This window comes from Sorex fumeus, unplaced genomic scaffold, assembly GCF_029834395.1.
Source record: "Sorex fumeus unplaced genomic scaffold, SorFum_2.1 ptg000038l, whole genome shotgun sequence".
In the NCBI taxonomy this organism is placed as follows: Eukaryota; Metazoa; Chordata; class Mammalia; order Eulipotyphla; family Soricidae; genus Sorex; species Sorex fumeus.
The window spans coordinates 9,527,766-9,550,658 of record NW_026606095.1 but is presented as its reverse complement, the minus strand read 5'-3'; the positions used below and the strand labels follow the sequence as shown (position 1 = coordinate 9,550,658).

General features: G+C 41.8%; 1 protein-coding gene across 1 annotated transcript; it reads right to left on the bottom strand.

Moving 5' to 3' along the window:
- Window positions 1–8,499: 8,499 nt before the first annotated feature.
- Window positions 8,500–8,885, bottom strand: LOC130028042 (V-type proton ATPase subunit G 1-like). Its single transcript, XM_056118794.1, has one exon. It carries the CDS (start codon window positions 8,883–8,885, stop codon window positions 8,532–8,534), a length of 354 nt encoding a protein of 117 aa, XP_055974769.1. The 3' UTR covers window positions 8,500–8,531.
- Window positions 8,886–22,893: the final 14,008 nt, after the last annotated feature.

The following is a 22,893-nucleotide window of genomic DNA, read 5'->3' as shown; positions in this document are numbered from 1 at the left end:
AAAGTTTCTCTTCTGACATAACTTCGTATAATGGACACATTTATAACTTACTCTTTTTTTGTTTTTTGTTTTTTTTTTCAATTTGGGGGCGACACCTAGCAGTGCTCAGTGCTTACGTCCGATTCTGTGCCCAGGGATCACTCCTGGTGGTGTTCAGGGATCGAATACCATCAGTTGCATGCAAAGTAAGTGTACTACTATCCTCTGCACTGTATGTACAACCCCAAGTAACCCTTTTTTTAAAAAAATTACAATTTCTATGTTTCTGAGTTAACACAAAATGATGGTCTTTTTCACTGTCACTGTCCTCCCATTGTTCACTTATTTGCTCGAGCAGGCCCAGTAACGTCTCCATTGGAGACTTTGTTGTTACTGTGTCTGGCATATCGAATACGTCACGGGTGGCTTGCCAGGCTCTGCTGTGCGGGCGAGATACTCTCGGTAGCTTGCCGGGCTCTCCGAGAGGGGCGGAGGAATCGAACTCGGGTCAGCCATGTTGGCTGCGTGCAAGGCAAACGCCCTACCTGCTGTGTTATCGCTCAGCGGTAGGGCATTTGCCTTGCATGAGGCTAACCTGCTGACCCAGGTTCGATGGTCTTTTTAATAAAATTATTTTTTTTTCTGATTTCATATCAAATACCAGGAAAGAGAGAAAAGATATTATAACTTAACAAATGGACTACTCATCTCTGGTAGGTCTATCCAAACAGCAACATAATTAAGTTTATTGTTCATTACATCAACTATAGTTGATATCTTTCTTTCACATGATCAGGCAAAAAAGAAAATCAGACTAAACTATAAGTGTACCTACATGTGTTTGATGTCTGTCTACAAAATACTCCCAGTTCAAATTGTGATTTATAATTTCCTTTTAATGAAAGGTAATCTTATCTTAAGGAATGTGCTTATTATTATACATACTATGGACTGGAGCGATAGCACAGCGGGTAGTGCATTTGCCTTGCATGTAGCAGACCGGGCCGACCTGAGTTCTATTCCTCCGCCTTCAATTCTTCTGCCCCTGTCGGAGTGCCTGGCAAGCTACTGAGAGTATCTTGCCTCCCCAGCAAAGCCTGGCAAGCTACCCGTGACGTATTCGATATGCCAAACACAGTAACAAAAAGTCTCACTATGTTGCTGGGCCCACTCGAGCAAATCGATGAACAACGGGAGGACAGTGACGGTGACAGTGACTATGGACAATATACATACATAGAAATAATAATATATTTGTTCATTAAATAAATACTATAGATAAATGCAATAATGAAATCTAATAGTTCCATTTTACTGCCAATGTGAACAGATGTTGAGCTTTAAACATACGAGACTTTCAAGATTAAATAACTTATTCAATGTAAGAAGATTCAGAATTTTAAGATCATTATTTATATTTTTATCTTTTTATGTCTATGACAGCAATGAAAACTTACCCTTTATATTGACAGGCATCTGAACACTTTAGTCTTCAGTAACTTAAATGCTTCCTCATACAAGTGATCTTGGTTGAGTGTAAGGGGCAGGTCTGATGAACTCACATTCTTTTGTTTTTTCTTTTGTTTTTGGGTCACATGCTGTGATGCCTTAGGAATAAGGGAGAGGCTCTGCAGGTCTGAGAAAAAGTGTGGAGGCTGGTAGATAAATTAGAAAGATTAGGTTTAAGCAAAATAATATTTTTAAAAATACTTGTTTATAAAATTCCGAGAATTTTACACTCTGTAAATTTTACTAGGGGAAAGGTGTGTGTGGTGTGCAGGGCATGGGGAGACATAGTTTTTTTCTGTTATCAAACATGCATTTTTTTGTAAAAATAGAAGGACTAAAATGCAGGTTGAATTTACAGTCTTAGTAAATGTTTGTGTTTGACCTTGCATGGTTTAGTTCTCTCATTATGTTGCCCTTCCGTTTCTATAATATCTTCTGCCTTAAATAAGATTATTCCCTGGAACAGCTTATTGAGCCCAATAAAGCACTTACATATTTAACATATAATGAACAAATTAACATCTAATTAACAAAAGCTATAATAAAAGATAAAACTGGACATCCAGTGGGGAAAAGAGCCGTAGGACAGGGCATATTGGGCATGGAAGTGTAACTGCAGCCTTTCTGTTCACTTGTCCCTTAGCATCTCCATGTGTCCACCCCTGGACAACAATCAAAGTCCTATATTATTGGATGATTGAAATTTTTATAAAATCTTCATTGCTGAGGCAAATCTATAAACTCCAATTCTAACTCATCTCTCTGGAGAGTGCTGAGTAAAAATAAGTTTTTAAGTCTTTCCAGTAATCAGCTCCCATCTAGGAAACCACCAAAAGTGACCTCACTAGAATGAAAATCACAAAATATCCCAGGAATTTTCAAGAATTTTACACTCTGTCCCAGGATGGGGGCAGGTGTGTATGGTGTTAAGTGCAGGAGATATAGGTAGGGAACGGTGGGAGAGTATGGTGAGACACATTTTTTTTCTTTATCAAACATGCCTTAGACCACTCGGAGCGATAGCACAGCGGTAGGGCGTTTGTCTTGCACGCAGCCAACATAGCCGACCCGAGTTCGATTCCTCCGCCCCTCTCGGAGAGCCCGGCAAGCTATCGAGAGTATCTCGCCCGCACGGCAGAGCCTGGCAAGCTCCCCGTGACATATTCGATATGCCAAACACAGTAACAACAAAGTCTCCAATGGAGACGTTACTGGGCCCGCTCGAGCAAATCGATGATCAACGGGAGGGCCTTTATTTATTATTTATTTTTTATTTATCAAACATGCATTTTTATTGTAAAATATTATAACTAAAATGAAGGTTGAATTTACAGCCTTAGTAAGTACTGTGTGCTAAAATTAAAATGCTGAACATGGGGCAACCATTCTGCTGAAAACTCCATTTGTAGCTGTGGTCAATTTTGTTGAGTTGGAGGATAGTGACTTTGTTTGAAGCTCATACTAAAATTTCAGCTAAGATATATAACTTTGGAGAGAATATTTTCATTGTTCAATATCTGACTCTGTTTCCTCATCTTCATTCCTGTCAAGTAGAGGCAAGTCTGAGCATCAGCCACGTAGGGAAATACTTCCTGCCAGTGGAAACCAGTGATTGTTAAGAAAAATAACTTAAGTACAGGAAAAATTTTAGAAAAAAGTAGTTGGGGTGAGAGTATGTCAGAAAGTAGATCTTAATAGCGTTGAAGTCAGGAGCAGAGATTGAGAGTGATAAAATATAGATAATTTTAGTCACATAATAGTAGCCAATAAATAAAGGAACATTCTCTTTTTATTGACAATACTTTGTCAAGAGAATCTGGAAATGGATATAATACACTATTATTTTGGATACTAGAGACTTGTAGGGGACAAAAGTTTCATATTAAATTAAACGGAAATGAAAGAACTGCCTTGGCAGAGTTCTTAAGAGGAGATCAAAAGGCTGTGATAAATGACGATGTTAGAATGGGTATATTGTATAATAGTTGAGAATTTGCCAGCTGGCTATGTTCTTTGGAATGCTTAGAAAATTTTCTCATCACTAAACGTACAATTTGATAGCTACTGAGGTAGTGGCATCTTTGAAAATTTCAGTGGCAACTGAGCTAGGATTAATGATTGGTATTAGGAGATCAGGATGTCTATTCTGTGGGAGTAGCAGAGATCAGGTGACAAACTCAAGCATTCAGGATCTAAGAAGATGCTCAATATATAATGCACTTTGTGTGTGAATATTATTTATTTATTTTTAAAAAATAAGTTTTATTGGATTACTGCGACAGAGTTACAAACTTTCATGATTGTGTTTTAGTGATACAATGATCAAGCACCCATTCCTCCAACAGTGCATTTTCCAACACCACTGTTCCGAGTATCTCTCCTGCCACCCCCATCCCATCCCACACCCCACCTCTATGTCAGGTATTTTCCTTCTTACTCTCTCTCTCATTTGGGGCATTTTGATTTGCAATATAGATACTAAGAGGCCATCATATTTGGTCCTTAATCTACTTTCAGCACATATCTCCCATCCCAAGTGATCCTTCCAGACATCATTTACGTAGTGAATCCTTCTTTATTCCAACTGCCTTTTTCCCCAGCACGTGGAGTCGGCTTCCAAACCATGGCATGACCCTCCTGGCCCTTACCTCTACTGTCCTTAGGTCTTATTCTCATATTATATACTTTATATTCTACAAATTAATGCAGTAATTCTATGTCTGTCCCTCTCTTTCTGACTCTTAGCATGATACTCTCCATGTCCATCCACTTATGTGCAAATTTCATGATTTCTTCTCTTCTAACAGCTGCATAGTATTCCATTGTGTAGATATACCAGAGGTACTTTAACCACATCTGCTCTTGGGCACTCAAGGTTTTTCCAGATTCTGGCTATTGGGAACAGTGCTGTAATAAACACACAAGTGCAAATGTCATTTCTGCAGGTTTTTTTTTTAATCTTCCAGATATATTCTGAGAAGTGGTATTGCTGGGTCATTTGGGAGTTCAATTTCTAGTTTTTGGTGGAATGTCCAGATTGTTTTCCAAAAGGGCTGAACCTGTCGGTATTCCCAACAATGAGTGAGAGTCCCTTATTCCCCACATCTGCTCCAGCACTGTTTGTTCTTGTTCTTAGGCATGTGTACCAATTTCTGTGGTTCAAGGTGATACCTAATTGTTGTTTTGATTTGCATCTCACTGATGGTTAGTGGTATAGAGCATTTTTTTCAGGTGCCTTTGGCCATTTGAATTTCTTTTTTGAGGAAGTTTCTGTTCATTTCTTCTCCCCAGTTTTTGATGTGGTTGGAAGTTTTATCTTGTAAAATTCTACCAGTGTCTTATATATCCTGAAGTATATCCTGAATATTAAGCATTTATTTGATGGGTATTGGTTAAATATTTTTTTTCCCATTCTGAGGGCTCTTTCTTTGTTTCAGCACTGTATCTTTTGAAGTCCAGAAGCTTCTTAATTTAATGTAGTCCCATTTGTTTATATTTGCTTCGACTTCTTTGGTCAGTGGTGTTTCATCCTTGAAGATTCCTTTAGTTTCAAATCATGGAGGGTTCAGCTTACATTTTTTCTCCATGTACCTCCATGTCTTATATTGAGGTGTTTAGTTCATTTTGATCTGACTTTTGTGATTGGCATTAGACAGAGGTTTGAGTTCATTCTTTTGCAGGTTTCTATCCAGTTTTCCCAGCACCACTTGTTGAAGAAGCTTTCTTTGCTACGCTTCACATTTCTTGCTCCTTTTCAAAGATTAAGTGATCTTATACTTGTGTCAGAATATTCCACTCTGTTCCACTGGTCTGCATGTTTGTTTCTATTCCAATAGCATGCTGTTTTAATTACTACTGCTTTGTAGTATAGTTTGAGATTGGGGAAGGTGATGCCACCATCTTCTTTTTCCCAAGGATAGCTTTGACGATTTGTGGGGGTTTGTTACTCCATATGAATTTCAGTAGTGTTTTGTCTATTTCTTTGAAAAGTGTCATGGGTATCCTTAAAGGGACTACATTGAATCTATACAATGCTTTGGGGAATATTACCATTTTGATGATGATCCTTCTGATCCATGAGCAGGAGATGTGTTTCCATTTCTTATTTCTCCACTAAGAAATGGAGACACATTTCTTGAAACAGTGTTCTGTGGTTTTCTTTGTTTTCTTTTATTTCTTAAAGCAGTCATTTGTAGTTTTCTTTGTATAGGTCCATCATCTCTTTAATTAAGTTGATTCCAAGGTACTTAATTTTCTGAGGTGCTATTGTGAACGGATTTTTTTTAAATATCTCTTTCTTCTTTTTCATTATTTGTGTACAGGAAAGCCATGGACTTTTTGGTATTGATTTTTTAACCTGCCACTCTACTATACAAATCTATTATTCCTAGGAGCTTTTCTGTAGAACCTTTAGGGTTCCCCAAGTATAGTATCATGTCATTTGCAAATAGTAATAGCATTTCTTCTTCCTTTCCTATCTAGATGCCCTTGATATCCTTTTCTTGCCTAAGTGCTATCATGAGTACTTCCACCAGTATATTGAATAGAAGTTGTGAGAGTGACCAACCTTGTCCTGTTCCTGATCTCAAAGGGAAGGCTCTTAGTTTTTCCCCCATTGAGAATAAATGCTTGCTGTGGACTTGTGGTAGATGGCTTTGACTCTATTAAGGAAAGTTCCTTCAGTTCCCATTTTGCTGAGAGTTTTTATTATAAATGGGTACTGGATATTGTCAAATGCTTTTTCTACACCTATTGATATGATCATACTGCTTTCATCTCTCCTTTTATTGATATGATGTACTGTGTTGATTGACTTGCGAATGTTAAAGGATTCTTGCATTCCCTGGGATGAATACTACTTGTGTATTATCTTTTTGATGAGTCGTTGGATTCTATTTCCTAGTATTTTGTAGAGGATCTTTGCACCTGTATTCAGCAGGGATACTTCTCTGTAGTTTTGTGTGGTGTGTATGTGTGTGTGTGTGTGTGTGTGTGATTTCTCTGCCTGCTTTTGATACGACGGTGATATTTGCCTCTTAAAACCTGTTTGGAAGTGTCTCTGTTTCTTCAATTTCTTGGAAAAGCCTGAACAAGATTGGGAATAGATCCTCTTTGAAGGTTTGAAAGAATTCATTTGTGACTCCATCTGAGCCAGGGCTTTTGTTTTGGGGAGGCTTTTGATTACTATTTCAATTTCCTTGATAATGATAGGTCTTCCAGGTATTCCAAGTCTTCTTGGGTCAGTTTTGGAAGATTATAGGAGTCTAGGAATTTATCCAAGTCTTCAAGGTTGTCTAGTTTCATGGCATGCATGTTTTCAAGGTAATATCTTATTATCCTTTTAATTTCTGTGGATTCTGCTGTGATGCCTCTTTGTTTGTTTCTGATTCTGTTTATTAGGGACTTCTCTTTCTCTTTCCTTGTGAGTCTTGTTAGTGGTTTATCAATCTTGTTTATTTTTTCACAGAACCACCTCTTGGTTTCACTGATATTCAGGATTGTTTTCTGGGTTTCCATGTCATTAATTTCTGCTCTAAGTTTTATTTTTTCTTTTCTCTTGTCTGGTTTGGGCTCTTTTTGTTGGTCATTTTCCAAGATCTTAAGCTGTGAGTTTAAGTTACTTATATGGGTTCACTCTTTCTTCCTGAGAAATGATTGTAGAGCTATAAAACTTTCCTCTTAATCCTGCTTTTACTGTGTCCCATAGGTTCCAGTAACTCATGTCTTCATTCTCATTCATTTCCAGGAATCTTTTGATTTCCTCTTTGATTTTCTTTTTCTAAACCACTCAATGTTTAGTAGTGAGCTATTTAATTTCCAGATGTTTGGTTTGAATTTCTGTTTTTGGATGTGATTCACTTCTATTTTCAGTGAATCCAGGGTTTGAAAAGATCGTTGACACAATTTCTATTCTCTTAATTTTATGGGGGTATGTTTTGTGGCCCAGAGTGTGGTCTATCTTGGAAAATGACCCATGTGCACTTGAGAAGAATGTGTACTCAGCTTTTGGGGGATGAAATGTTCTACATATATCTACTAAACTGCTTTCTCCCTTTTGTTCCCTCAAATAAAGTATATCCGTGCTGTGTCTGAGTCTGGTTGATCTAGCCAAAGGTGATAAACTGGTATTGAAATCAACAATCATTGGTTTCTAGCAATGTCTTTCTTCAAGTCTATTAGCAGTCTTTTGCTGGTTTCTCATTAGGTGCATATACATTTAGGGGTGTGAGTTCTTCCTGGTGTACAGATCCTTTGATTATTAAGAAATGACTTTCACTGTCTCTTGTAATCTTCTTCCATCTGAAGTCTATGTGGTCTGATATTAGTATGGCCACCCCACCTTTTTGAGGGAGTCATTTGCTTGTAGAATTGTTTCGCTTCCTTTCACTTTGAGTCTGTGTTTGATCTGACTGTTCAGATGTGCTTCTTTTTTTTTTTTTTTGACTTCACAGTCTTTACTTCTAAACGAGTATCAGAACACCAAGTAATAGATATAGGACAAGTCCTCAAATCTTACCACCTAGTGATTTCGATGAGGGGAAACTAAAAGCAGCCAGACACCGCTGCTGCGAGTCACGTACTGGCCTTGGGCAGGGCTAGTTAAGGCCGGCTGCTGCTTTATTTGGGAAAAAAGAACTATTTACTATTTTTTCATAGATGAAGCCACTGACATTTAAGAAAGTTTTCGGGAAAAATAATTTTTGATCCCTTTCTTTCTTAAAAAAAATGCAATTTTTTTTAGTACATCTAAGAAAGACACTCAGTATTGAGACATATATTCATACATCGCTTGAGCTAAAAGGCATAGAATAACAAAGTATATTAAATTTCTAAGAAAAACGAGGAAAAAGGATGAAATCTTTGGATAAGGTAGAGTTCGTACCAAGAAACTAGATTTGCTATTCTTCAGAAAAGGGAAAGAACCTACCACCATATAAATAACTGAATGCCTTCTCACACAATTAGAACTCAAGCTCCACTTAAGCACCATGTCCTAAGAAAGTGTGTCAATCTACTGGCACAGGTGTGGCTTTCTTCTCCGCCTAGCCATTGATGTGATCGTTTTTGTGGATTTGTGGCTGGATGTCGCAGATGAAGGCCAGGAGGTTATCCAGAACCTCGTCCCTGTTCTGCTGAAAGTAGGTTTGGAGGACAGTCATCTTCTCCTGGGTCTCCTTCTCCACTTCAGTGCTGCAACTCCCGTGAGATCCCAGCACCTCAGCTTCCTTGGCCTTGAACTCTTTAACCCTCTGCAGGCGGTACTGCTTGATTTCTGCCTGAGCTTCTTCTTTGGCCTGCTTCAGTCTCCGATTCTTTCGCTTGCGGGCTTCTGACACCTCAACAGCCCGCTTCTCAGCCTGCAGCAGCTGCTGGATGTCCTGACACTGGCTGGCCATGGTGCTGGTGACTGCGAGCCCGGGGCCGGTCACTGCAACAGGCCGAGCACCACTGGGAGTCCCAGATGTGCTTCTTGCAGGCAGAAGAATACTTGGATAAATTTTCAGATCCATCCAGTCACTCTGTGTCTTTTAGTTGGTGCATTTGATCCATTGACATTGAGAGAGATGATTGTTATGGGGTTTTGTCCCATCTTTCTGACAAATTTGGGTATATTTGAGAGGTCCAGACACAGATGGGCCCAGAGAACCCAGGGGGACTGGAGGAGGAGTCACTGCCCTAAGAGAGAGCATAGAGCAATGGAAGAGACCTGAATCCATAAGTTGCCCCCCATCCCCGAGAGCAGAGCAGCAGTGAGGAGAGAGCAGAGGGATGCCTGCTCAGGCCATTGATCCAAAGGGGAAACCTGATGTGAGGAGATCCTGAAACAGGCATGCAGGAGGAGCCAATGCCCATGGCTCCAGTAAAGGGGAGATTCTTTACCCCTCCCCATCACTGGTCTCCTCCTTTGCTTGCTTCCACTCTGGACCCAGAGAGTCTAGTGAGGAACCAGGGGCTCCACCAGTGATGGAGAGAAGGCAGAACCCACAGATCCACAAACAAGGCTTCTAGCACAGGGTCTGATGCCTGAAATCTATAGACTGCTGATGTCTGGGGGTTTGTGGGAGAAGTCCCCTGGTGACTAACCTGAAGTGGGAAGGAGAGAAAGAAATCTACTCTTTTCTCTCTATTCACCTCTGTCACCATGGAAAAGCTGGGGAAATCTCGGACTGATAAAGTCTTCTGTGAGCCTTGTTCTTTTTAGAAAGGGAAAGTCAGATCTAGACCTTACCAGGCCTTTCAAGCCATTGTCTTTCCCTCACAGAAAAAAAAATGTTTTTTCTCTGAAGTTTCATGATTAATTCTTTTTTATTTTATTTATTTTTTTAATTTTTGTGTCTTAATTTATTAACTGATTATTTTTTACATGCCTTTACTGAAAATTATGTTTTGGAGTATAGACCATAACCATTTTCTTTAGTTTATTTATTTATTTATTTTTATTAGGGAATCACCATGAGGTACAGTTACATACTTACAAACGTCTGTGTTTGTGTTTCAGTCATACAACGATCGAGTACCCATCCCTCCACCAGTGCCCATTCTCCACCACCAATGATCACAGTGTCCCTCCCATCACTCCCACCTCCCACCCCACCGCGCCTCTTTAGCAAGGCATTCCCTTTTGTTCTCTTTCTTTGGGGGTATTGTGGCTTGCAATAGAGGTATTGAGTGGCCATCATGCTTGGTCTACAGTCTTCTTTCGGCACACATCTCCCAACCTCAGAGGGTCCTCCCAACACCCTTTACTTGGAGAACTTTACTTTCCTTCTCTAGCTGAGCTGCCTTTTCCCCCAACATGTGAGGTTGGCTTCCAAGCCATGTGACCTTATCTCTACAATCCTTGAGAGTTAGTCTCCTATTCTGTTACTTTATGTACCAGAGATGAGTGCAATATTTCTGTCTGTCCCTCCCTTTCTCACAGAAAAGAATTTCAAGAGGACACAAGCACTGAAGTCAAGACAGGTGTATTGGAAGTGCTGGAGAGAGAGACAGAGAGAGAGAGAGAGAGAGAGAGAGAGAGAGAGAGAGAATTATGTGGTCAGGAAGAAACATAGATTTCTCCAAAGGCAGAGAGAGGAAGCTTTAGTACACATCCCCACATTAAAATGTGCAAATAGGATATAAGTGGATGGACATGTATCATGTTAAGTGAAATGAGTCAGAGACAGAGAGGGACAGACATAGAAGGACTGCACTCATTTGTGGAATATAAAGCAACATAATGGGAGACTAACACCCAAGCATAGTAGAGATAAGGACCAGGAGAATTCCTTCATAGAATTGGAAGTCAGCCTCACATGTGGGGAGAAAAGTCAGATGAGGTAGAGAAGGGACCACTAAGCGAAGGATACTTGGAGGGCTTGCTTGGAATGGGAGATGTATGCTGAAAATATACTATAGCCCAAACATGACCACTCAATACCTGAATTGCAAATTATAACACCCAAAAAAGAGAGAGTACAAGGGAATGTGCCTGCCCAGAGACTGTAGGGAGGATGGAGTGGGGGTGGTGGAAAGGATACTGGGAACGTTGGTGGTGGAGAATGGGCACTAGTGGAGGGATGAGTACTCAAACATTTTTATATAACTGAAATGTAATCACAAAAGTGTGTAAGTCTGTAAATGTATCTCTGCCCCAACCCACCGGACTAGTCAACGTGGATAACTGGGAGAGGGTGCGTGAGTGAGAAAAAGAGACAGAAGAATGGGAGCAAGACAAGACTCTGATCAAGTTGCAAATTTATTTCTCCCAAGCTAGCCTTTTATAATTGATTGCATGAGGAAGTGAGAAAAATGGGGAATTAACAAAGCATGCAGATATTCAATTAATCATGGTGTGAACCCTAACGGTGGGCTCATGGCAGTTATCCTGGGCATAGTTCAGAAACTTACACAATGTATTTTAACATTTTTTCCAAGAAAAGACTAGTTCTTAAATTGCAGGTCAGGCTGTACTGACATTTTGGCTCCCTGCATTTTCTCACTTTTTATTTTTAAAATAGGCAATTAAGTATCTTTATAGAGAGCCTTAATTTTTATTTTTAAAATGGGCAGTTAAAAGTATTGGCAGTATAGAGGATCTGTTCTTGCAGCTCCAGAGTTAGCTCAACTCGTATCACAGAAGGCAAGCTCTCCTTCATGGAAAGAGGGGCATTAACCAGTGGGGGAAGTAGCAGCCTATCCCCCAGTCACTATTAAGGATCCTTTAAGTGGGGAGAGGAATATTGTTCAGATCCAACCTCTATGCAGATTGGTGTGCTTCTATGAGCTCAGGATGGCCTTTGAAGGCTCCTTGTCAGCAGATACCACCTGGTTCCTCTCCCGGAGGTGCCCATAGCATCATTACAACTGCCCTGAGATGCAGCTGCCCTAGTTTTGGTGCAAGGAGCCAGTAGATACACAAGGAGCGGGTGTACAGGTCCATCCTCTAGCCCTTGATCAGCAAGACCCAATTGATGGTAATGAATTTGGAGGGGTTTTGATGCCAGGGAGTCAATCTGCCTTTTTAATAAAAGCCATGACTCTATAAAACAAAAACGGAGCCAGGGATTTTACAATCAGGATACCAAAAAGGGGACCAAGCAGGGCAAGCACATAAGGTAATATTCCTCTCATCCCCTACCTCCGTTGGGAGGCGTCTGTGGGCCATCTCCGATTCTCGAGGTCTTCTTGTAGTAGTCTTATTCGATCTCAGACCACGCCACTCTGGTTGACGAAGAAGCAGCATTCTTTTTCAAAAAAACAAAACAAAACAAAACAAAATAAAAACAAAGGCCACCCTGTTCGTAAGTAAGGACGTCTAGGCCTCGTTGATTCTGGGCAAGAGAATTTAATTGCTCTTGAACAGTCAAAATAATTTGGGATACCTCTTGGATGGCCCTTATCAGCTGACTCTGCAAGGAATCATGTAAGGAGACAGCAGTGGTGATGCCCACTGTGCCTGTGGCAATGCCAGCTGCCACACCCAGACCAAGAAGAAAAGGGATGAAGGCAGGAGATCGGGGTGTTCGAGAATGTTCTTTCCAAAGTATTAGGATGGGTTCAGATCCTAGGAGTATACTAAGGTGTGGGAAAACAAAGACAAGCGTACAAATTCCAGTCAAGTGTCCATACAGAAGGAGGCAAATACCTGTGTCACAAAGAAATGAGGCATTACATGGAGGGCAATACTTAAGGGCAGCATCCATTATGGGGGGCTCTAGGAATATTTTACAATCAAGGGGAAGTTTCCAAATAGGAATACCAGCTAAATTAAACTTATTAAAGCAAGTAAGATTCTCTGGAACTGTAAACAGCACATGATGGGGAAAATAATGCAAAGTTCTATTAACATGACAGGGCTTAATTACTTCAGAGGGATTAAGGGTGTCATTAATCAGCAAGCTGGAGGAATCTAGGAGGGGGGCCTCATAGGAGGGGCGTATATACAACCAGCACCCTTGAGCGCACACAACCTGAGTAGCATTAAGCAATTGATAGGAGTATTTCAACAATTCAAGTAAAAGGGCAAAGGTCCAAGAATGTACTGGGTTAACTTGTAGAAGAGCTTGTAAAGCCTGGGATGCATGAGTCAACTGTTGGCGAACAATCTCTGCAGGTGAAGGGGTGAGTGCCTGAACCCAGACCTTCTAAACCGTAATTAAACCCGTGGGGTCCATCCCTTTTGCATCCACTCTGATCCCGGCATAGGTATGAGAGCTCCAACGGGAATTGGAGGGATCAGAGATTCTATATGTTACTGGATTACATTGGCCCGACTGACAGTTCTTAGGAGAAGAAAGAAATGTCAAAATGCTCCCCATAGAACTGGTATGATCATGAGGACAAGACCAATATGGGCAAAATCCATGCGAGACATGTGAAAAGGATGATGACTGCCAGTATTCCCAGCAAATATATTTCTGGTCAGTGGAATAAGTTTTCTCCCAAGAGCTGCAGGAGTCATCAGGAGTCAGATTGTTATGAATATCAGTTTTTGAATGCACTCAGAGGCCCAATGGTTTCCTCGTTCGCAGCGTGGGCAGGAAGTGTTTGGAGGGTGACACCCCATAGTACAATTCTGTGCAAAATTACTTGGATGCCCGCATTTGAAGCAGGGTTTTCCTCTAGGGGCGACATATTCCTTTAAGGCAGCCTCTCCTGGCCATCCCATTGGCATGAGAAGAGCCAAACTCTGATCATAACCCAGTGTAATCTGAGAGGTGAGTGTTAGGGCGCAGATCGTGATCTCCCTTTAACGACAAAGAGACTCCAGAGACTGCAAACAGCAAGCAAGGTTTATTGTAAGACTGGCTAGCCAGGGTCAAGCCGCCTACACAGACACGCAGGTCAGTTAGGTGAGGCAAGACCCCGAACCTCTTCAAAGGGGATCTTATATAGGCCTTCACTGGCCGTTACAGCAAAGCCCGCACATTTCATAGCCAATAGATTTGTAACGACATATGCTTTCTTAACCAATCCAATTAAGGGTACATCACTTCTTAGCCTATAGATTCAAAGATCAGCATTTACGTACATAGGCATTGTGACTAGTGGGCATCAGGTAACTTGGACATTTGGTTATCACCTTGCTTCCTCTGATTCTCAGCCCTGCATTCCGGAGGTGGATAAGGGAAGAGTTCTTAAGGGAGGTAACAGATAAGGAGGGCAGGAAAGGGAGAGTTACTAATTTATAGAGTTTTAACTCTGGAATCTCCCTCAGGGTCCCTAGGGACCTAACATTCCTCCCTTTCTCTACTTCATATTGAGGAATCTTCCTCAGTGGGCTCTTCATACAGAGGAGTAATTTCCTCAGTGGGCAGAGTCCAGTATTGTTACCCAGAATTAGGAGGATTTTCAAGACTCAAACCAATTCTCCCAGGCCTCCCTTTCTCTCCGACGTTGTTCAAGGCCTTCCCGTAGCTTGGCCATGGAGTCTCTGACAACTTCAGTGTGGTCTGCATAGAAACCGCATTCTTCCACCAGATCAGTGCAGAACCCTCTGTTCTTGAGGAACAACAGGTTGAAGGTCGAGTCCTCTCAGGTTTTGGGAAGACTATCTCGGGCAGGGATGTTAGAGATTTCTCCATGCAGTCTTAAAAAGAGTTAAAGCAACAGAAACCAAAGCAACATTGGCCAATTCACACATTTACCCAATCATCTCTGTAGAATTAGAATCTGATTCTTACAAAAAGAAAGTTACAGAAACATGGTTTTCTCTCCACCTTCATTTTAAAACTTTGCAAGATAGCTTAACAAACCTGGCTTGTTCTTTTGCATAAACACAGTAAGATTAGAGAACTCTCCATTTGGGATACCCCATTATTTACTGAGAAGTCCTGGGGATCGGCTAAAGACAGGAGACACACCAATAGTGGCATTAATCTGATTTGGCACGTCAGAGCTACCCAGGCCTGGCCAGAAGATGTCCCACGACGAACTGGATGGCCTCGAGCCTTCGGGCCTCATTTTCCACAGAGATGTCCTGGCAGAAAGGAGTCCATCCCATCCCTTCTTCAGGGCTGGGAGAAATCCTGATTTCCAGGTTTTTCCTTGACGCTGAGAGTAGGCCCAGACTGAGATAGTCATTGCAGAGTCCTGGATTCCTCATTCTCCATAGCAGTGATGATTTCCGGTCTTTCCTTGAGCTGGCCTGCCTGTAGGGTCGCCCTGAGGTTTGTAGGGTACTTGAAACAGTACCCGTTAAATCCCTGCTCCTGTCATTTAGACAGATCCCCTGACTGTTCCCTGAAAGAGGGCTTTGGGGTCCCATAGTTGGTTTTTCCTGTCTGCATGAGGGGTAGACCCTATTACAGAGAGGAAAGACTTATCTGGATTTATGCAAACCAACATAGTGCCATGAAACATCAAAAAACATACTGAAGGTACAAAAGAAGAGAAAAGCAAGCATTTCACTTTACTCACAGAGATGTAATACACCCATTTGCTGTGGGTCCTAGTCAGAGAAGCTAAAATCTGTAGACATAAAGCATACCATTTAACATGTTTTTCAATCCCACATGGAAAAACTTTAACTTCCCATTAATAAGAGCACTGTACCAGGAGTCCAGTGTACAGTTTAACATGTCTAATTCATTTAACCCCATGTCAAAAACCCTTGATGTCCTGCAACTTTTGAAAAATTCAATTATCTTAAGAGCACTATAACAGGAGTCCAGATAATCCGTCCAGTGTCTTTCCCGTAGATCTTACAAAAAGGTACTAGAACAATTCTGCATGTGATTTAAAGAGTTTCTTACAACAAAACAATTTGATCAGTTCCTTTTCTTTAAAACAACCTCAAACCTTCTACACATTCCTTTACATACATTCTGTAACTTTCATTCATTTAAAAATCAACTTCACTTTAACAGAATTCCTTTCCTTTTTTCTCCACTGATGATATCTCCATCCATTATCTTTCTGATTTATGACATACATCTATAGTAGTACAATGTACAATGTGATCTCCCAAATTTAGACACAAGTTACCAACCATCTCACTTAACATGACAAAGCTGTACTCTGCATTGCTATTTCAGAAGCATTAGATCAGTTCTATAGATATTCAAAAAGCCTTTAAAATGCTCACAATTAAAGCTCTTACAAGGTATATTCACTGGGCAAAAGATCACTTTACATTAGAAATTAACCAGGAGACATCTTAAAATTCTGATTCACAGGAAAACACAAATACAAAAAGATTAAAACACTCATAGATTATCATGAAACAGAAAGCATTTCACATTTAGGTACAAAGTTCTGTGAATGTCAGTACTAGGTTGATACCTGGAGACAAAGCTTGGCATGAAATAAAATTATCAAAATAATAGCATGCACTTTTAAGCAATAGACAGGCTGATTAACAGCATAGTTAGTAAAATTTCCCACATTTTCCATGCAATTCTCCATTTTCAGAAACTATTACAGAAGGCTGACATCTGAAGTGAACCCATTTTATAACTCTTAGTAGTTCTAGAAATTTTAGTTACCAAGAGTCTCAGAGATCATATAGAACACTGGTAGGACAAACTTTGCAATCAATTTTATAACTCTAGAAACTCAAGTTTAAACTAAACCATTACTTTTTGAACCTGTTTTCATGTGTCATAGTTATTTTAACTCCTTCTAGGTCAAATATTCTAATCCAATGCAGATACAAATATGTACATTAACATAACAGCATAAGACCTATAAACAATCAATTTTTATAAAACATGATAAAACCTTCTTTGGCTTAATTTTAATAGTTCTTGTACCTTAATTATTTAAAATCATGAGCTTTCTATACCAGACATTTTTAACAATTCCACAAAAATACAAACATGCTTTCAGACACAGAAAAAGCCCTTTGGATTTTTTTTTTTTTTTACCAAACTTTGATATCAGCATAAGAAAATATTTGAATTGCTGTGTGAGCACAAAAAGGATGGCGACAATCTATCTTTCCCACCGCCCGCGTTCGGTAGTTTCCCCCACTCCAGGGAGGTAGATGGAGATGGGCAAGAAAAGGAAGGAAATCTTATGGCCAGGCTGCTTGATCTTAGTTGCAGTTTATTCCAATCCTCTCTCCATTCACTCTCGGATCTCTTCTGCCTCTCCTAGCCGCCCATTCTTACAGTCTCATTATATCCCATAAAAGAAACTCAGGTTCTCTCAAGCATGTTTTCCCCTGTTCTCTCAGACCTCCTAGTAGAGAGGCCCAAAGTCTCATGGTACTTCTAAAGGGGCAATACAGTGATGTTATCAAAAGGAGAAAGAACATTGAGGCAGCAAAACATACACCTGCAGGCCAGTAATTTTGGCCTCCGAAAAGAAGATATAAAACCAAACTGAAACCTTTCCCAAAGACAAGTATCTGAGCTTTGCATCCCAAAGACTAGCCTGACTAGAGCTGGGAATCTATGTCCCAAAGATCAGGCCTGGCTAGCACCTGAGATCTGCTCTGTGAGATAAGGGAAGCTGCCTCTTGCAGTATACTGAAATTATTTACTGAAGGCAGATTGAAAGGGAAAATTGTTTAACCTCATCCAAATTAGTCAGGACACTCTTCTAGGACAGATTCTCACTTAGCAGATCAACTCACAATTTACAATACAAGTTCAGTGTCCTGGAAGGATCTGATCTCACAAATTAACAGATTCTGACTAGGGAGAAAGCTGATTAACTGGCTAGGGAGCAGAGCATAGAGAAGTGGTAACAGAAAAACAAAGGAATGGAAGTGACTCAGGAGCACTGTGATGGGTGTAACAGGATAAACCTTAGCTCCTTGTGTCAAGGGAGAATGGACAGATCCAATTGTTATCCTATAAATTGCCACTGTTTAGGAAAATAAGGAAACTTCATTTTAATGGCTTCTGTACCTCTGTAGTTTGTAAAAGCGGCCTAATTTTTCATTAAAGTTAGCTGAGGCTTATAAGATAAGGTCTTGCTTTCTCTGAACTCTTATTTCACTTAAGTTTCAGGCTCTAGTTCCATAGCTCTTCTAGATAGTACAAGATTCTTAAGTTCAAAAGGATTTCAACTGTTAATCACATAATCATTAACGTTCTTCTAATAAGAAATCAAGATTGAGAATTCTGCTTTCTCTGTAGGCTCAAACTTCTGATAAGAAATCTTCGTTTAAACCACCTTGTCTAGCAAGTTCCAAAAACAACTGCATTCCTTAAATCACTGAGTTGCATATCACTGACTTCTCTAGAATTTCTACTTCTGATTTCAGCCTGGTCCCAACACTCTAGCGTTTCACATAGAGAGACAGATAAACAGACACAGACAGACAGACAGACAAACAAGACAATGAACTGACTAAAACACCACACATACATGTGCACATATCTGTAGTTGATCGATCAATCTGACCCTTCAAAAAAATGGCAGGGAGAAACTGATGGACTGAGAAAGGAAGGGACTGTCCCCAGGGCGAAGAAACCTTATCGCTGATTGGGAACTCTGCTCCCCATTTCCCAGTCTCCCGCTTGTTAAAAATGGGTCAAGAAAGCGCTTTTGTTGATATAAGCCGGCAAAATAAACTATGACAAAGATGTTACCATATTTTGGCCAAGGCTAGTTCTGAGGCAGGGAGCTAGTATCATGATCTTGCATTTTCCTGCCTCCTCTGCTTTGATAATCCTATTTCTTTTGTTACCTATGAAGATCTGACTGCAGAATGATCTGGTAATGCAAACTGCCATTCACTGTATATCCTTCCCAATATTCTAACTTACACTCAGGCCACGTGGTATTACAGAGGTCAACAAGATACCCCTTATCTAAACCATCTACTTGGAAGCTCTTCCGGTGTTTTAACGAGCAACCCAAAGGAGAATATTTAGGTACTGATGTAGAATTTCCCATATCTCCTAAGTGTCAGCAATAACCTATGAAAGGGAGGGAAAAGAAAAATCTAGGGTAGGATAATTCCTTAGCAAGCTCTCCTCCTAATAGTTTCTAGTGTTGTGGTTCTAGAGAGAGCACGGACACGACCACAACTGCATGCCAGCCCATCAGAAAAATCTCTCTTTAAAGGATGTCTCCTTTAGAGATTTCTGAGTCACCCTAGGAATCCCTGGGTCCTGCCTCCCGAGCGTCCACACAACCATGGCTTGCACATGTGGAGCCATACCTAGAGTGCCATGGGTTTCCAAGAAGCCTATTAAGGGGAGAAGAGAAAAGTTCTGCCTTTCTTAGCTTGCCACATATTCCAATGCTCCCTACTGACACTTTCTTCCACAAACTTCTTGCCTGTCTTTTTACCTCTTTTTTTTTTTTTCTGCTTCACTTTGCCTAGGGCTAAACCTGCTGACTGCCTCCATTAGCATTTGAATTGACCTCTAGCTGATTCTGCTGGTTAGAATGCTTAAGAAAGGGATTTCTACCTAGAAATTGATCTGCCTTAGTTTCCCAGGATCTTCTCACTAGTGGGCTCTCCTCCCATTCCTCCCATAGTGGACGGTGACGCGAGACAGACAAAGGAGGGGTGCCTCTTTGCAGAGACCATTCAGATGCTTGCCTGCCCGGTGGAGAACTTAGCCTTAGTGGTTCAGCGTTGTGACTTGCGACCGGTAGCTATACCAGTGCCACCATTGACCGTATGTTCTCCGTGGAGTCGCAGGCAGCCCACTCGAGCTCCGTGACTTTAGAGGGACTTTAAGAGTGCCAGGTCGTGGAGCTACAAAATCACGCCCGATAGGAGGACCTATCAGGGTGCTCAGACACACACACATTCACACAGAGGTTATCACATTCCTCCCCCAGTCCCCCTAGAGATTTCCAAGGGAGCATACCTTCACAGCAGATCTTCCACAGATTGCCTCCTTTATCCGAGCCACAAGGTTTGGAGAGAAGGAACCTCCTGGGGGCCAATCCACACCAAAGGAAGGCCATTCTGATGAACAATAATTGGCAAACTTACCTTTTTTGATCATCAAGCCCAGATTCTGAGCTTTCCTGTGGATCTCAGAGAAGTGATCAAGAATTAAAGCTTTGGGGGTCGATTGATTCTGACCCATATTAAACAATCTCAATAAACAGAACTAAGAGAAGGATAATAAGACAAATACACACACTAAGGACACACGCACAGATCACACTCCTGCACTCGCTCGGACCGGTCCACTCTCACACGGGTGCGCACCACACTCACCAGTCACCCTGGGACTCCCGAATATGCCCAAAGGGCGTGCACGTGATTTTCACCTCCGGAGGGTTTAGTTCTTCCAGGTCTTCTCCCGGCGCCGGATTTTCCAGAACAGATGAGGCCTCCAGAACAGACAGACGAGGACCCGAGGAAACCCTATGTCCCCCCAAGTCCTCCCAGTCAGGGTTGGCCACTTCCCTGCCGCGGTCCAGAACAGACGAGGCCTCCAGAACAGACAGACGAGGACCCGAGGAAACCCTATGTCCCCCCAAGTCCTCACAGGGTTAGCTACTTCCCTGCCGCGGTCCAGAAGGGGACACTGTCCCCCCACAGAACAGACGGAATATTCCCCAGAAATTTTTTTTTTTTTTTAAGGCCTTTTCAAAACCCGCTCTCTGGGCCCGTTTGCCGTCGGGAGATCTCGCTGGGGCCTCCAAATGTTAGGGCGCAGATCGTGATCTCCCTTTAACGACAAAGAGACTCCAGAGACTGCAAACAGCAAGCAAGGTTTATTGTAAGACTGGCTAGCCAGGGTCAAGCCGCCTACACAGACACGCAGGTCAGTTAGGTGAGGCAAGACCCCGAACCTCTTCAAAGGGGATCTTATATAGGCCTTCACTGGCCGTTACAGCAAAGCCCGCACATTTCATAGCCAATAGATTTGTAACGACATATGCTTTCTTAACCAATCCAATTAAGGGTACATCACTTCTTAGCCTATAGATTCAAAGATCAGCATTTACGTACATAGGCATTGTGACTAGTGGGCATCAGGTAACTTGGACATTTGGTTATCACCTTGCTTCCTCTGATTCTCAGCCCTGCATTCCGGAGGTGGATAAGGGAAGAGTTCTTAAGGGAGGTAACAGATAAGGAGGGCAGGAAAGGGAGAGTTACTAATTTATAGAGTTTTAACTCTGGAATCTCCCTCAGGGTCCCTAGGGACCTAACAGTGAGCACCAACATGGTGGGGGCGGATGGCTGTCTGGCATGCAGGGTTAGCATTCTCAAATGCCAAGTGTTTGACAAAAGCACTTTCATTTTCTCCACTGCCAACCAAGCACTCAGCAGCGTCAGTCAGGCTCCTGATGAAACTGCTATCGGGTTCATCTGCACCCTGCTGCAGCTTGGTGAGAAGTGGTATCAGATCCCCTAGTGGGGAGGCGTTTCCACACCTTGAGACGAGCACGCTGAATTTGGGCAAGGAGACCAGGGGCAAAACAGGCCTGGCGATCGTTAGTGTCATATGGACTGCGGCCCAAGAGTTTATCTCTAGTCCAGTTTTTAGAGGCTACATGATCCAGATTTCGTTGGGGGTTTCCTTGCAATTCTCAATGAACTCCATCCTCCATAGATCGTAGTCGCCTCCAGACAAGGTGGCCCACGCCAAAAAATACCAATCATTAGGTGTTAGCCAGCAGTCACTAAGATTATCAAGGAGTGCCAGAGTAAAGAGAGCTATAGGTTCATACTGGGTTACTGCCACTTTCAGTCCTTTAAGGTGTTTAATACTAAGGTGGTGATTTTTGGCCAGGGACCTCGTCTGAGTCAGACTGGTCTGGGTGATCAGAAGTTTCCTTATCATCAGAGCCTTAGTTTCCTGAACCACCATCCTCGTGGGGGGTCTGGCTCCTGAGCTCCAGAGCCAAGATCCTCCTCGGGGACAGGATCAGATCTCAGAGGTGTCAAGTCTCTGAGGAGGTCTTACTACAGGTGACAGGGAAGGCAAGGACAGGAGGTTTAGGCTTTTGGGGGTGTTTTGATTTGGCTTCCTTAGGAAGGGAAAGTTTCACTAATTCTTTTAATGCACCAAGTTCCTTAATCAAGCAGACATGCTGCTGTTTCTGTTGGAGAACAGCCCAAAGAGTGGCGCCTCTGTACACAAATGGCTTTTAGCTCTCTGAAGATTAGCGATTTTAGGGTTAAAATTAAGAATTGGAGCACAAAAAGGGGAAGTTTTAGGTAAAGGGGAGGAAGCAGAAGGTCAAGCAAAATCAGGATAGGGAGGTGGAGGCGGGGAGGACAGCTCAACTTTTTGAAGGGCGCTATTATCATGATAAAGGGTGGCCTCATCTTCTAAAGATTCAAGGTCTTTGGGTGAAAGATCATCAGGAGGGACAGTAAGGGAGGGATAAAGGGACTTAATCTGAGGAGAGGAGAGTCTTTAGATTGATCATTTTGGGAGGGGGATTCATTTGAATTTGAATGGGATTTGGCCATTCTCAGGTGTGTTGGTGGGGGGGGGGGGGGGTGTGTTCCGGCATAGAAATGACAATAGAACCACAAGCTGAAAGGGGCCTGAGAGAATTGCTGTAAAAGTTCTCTGCCCTATTGCCCTGTTGAACAATGTCCTGTGCTTCAGGGGAATGATTATAAATTTTTAAGGATATCATCAATGAGATTCCAGTAGGAAAAGGATTGAACAGGGACCCCCTTCAGGTCCAAAGGTGCCATAATAATCCTTCAAACAGTCACCCATTCTCCCCCAGCGTTTCTTATCTATAGTACCCTCTTGGGAGAATCAGGGGCAACCCTCAGTAATATAGGTAAAAAAAATTCTGCGAATCCTTTTTCTTTACCCTAGTTCCTCGTGTTTTCAAGGAGTCTTTAAATCCTTTAAGAAATAAGTCATGTTTACTCTGTGTCTGCCCCATGTTAATAAAGGAGACAAAAGATGCAGTTATCAACGATCTCACAGTAATCAGGGGCCAGTGGAGTGATTGAGGCAAGTGCCTAACAGAGGGCACAGTTTTGTCTTCCTCGAGGGACACGGATTTATCTGGGAT

Coding starts and splice junctions, on each gene's coding strand:
- LOC130028042 (XM_056118794.1), bottom strand. CDS start 8,885: ATGGCCAGCCAGTGTCAGGACATCCAGCAGCTGCTGCAGGCTGAGAAG.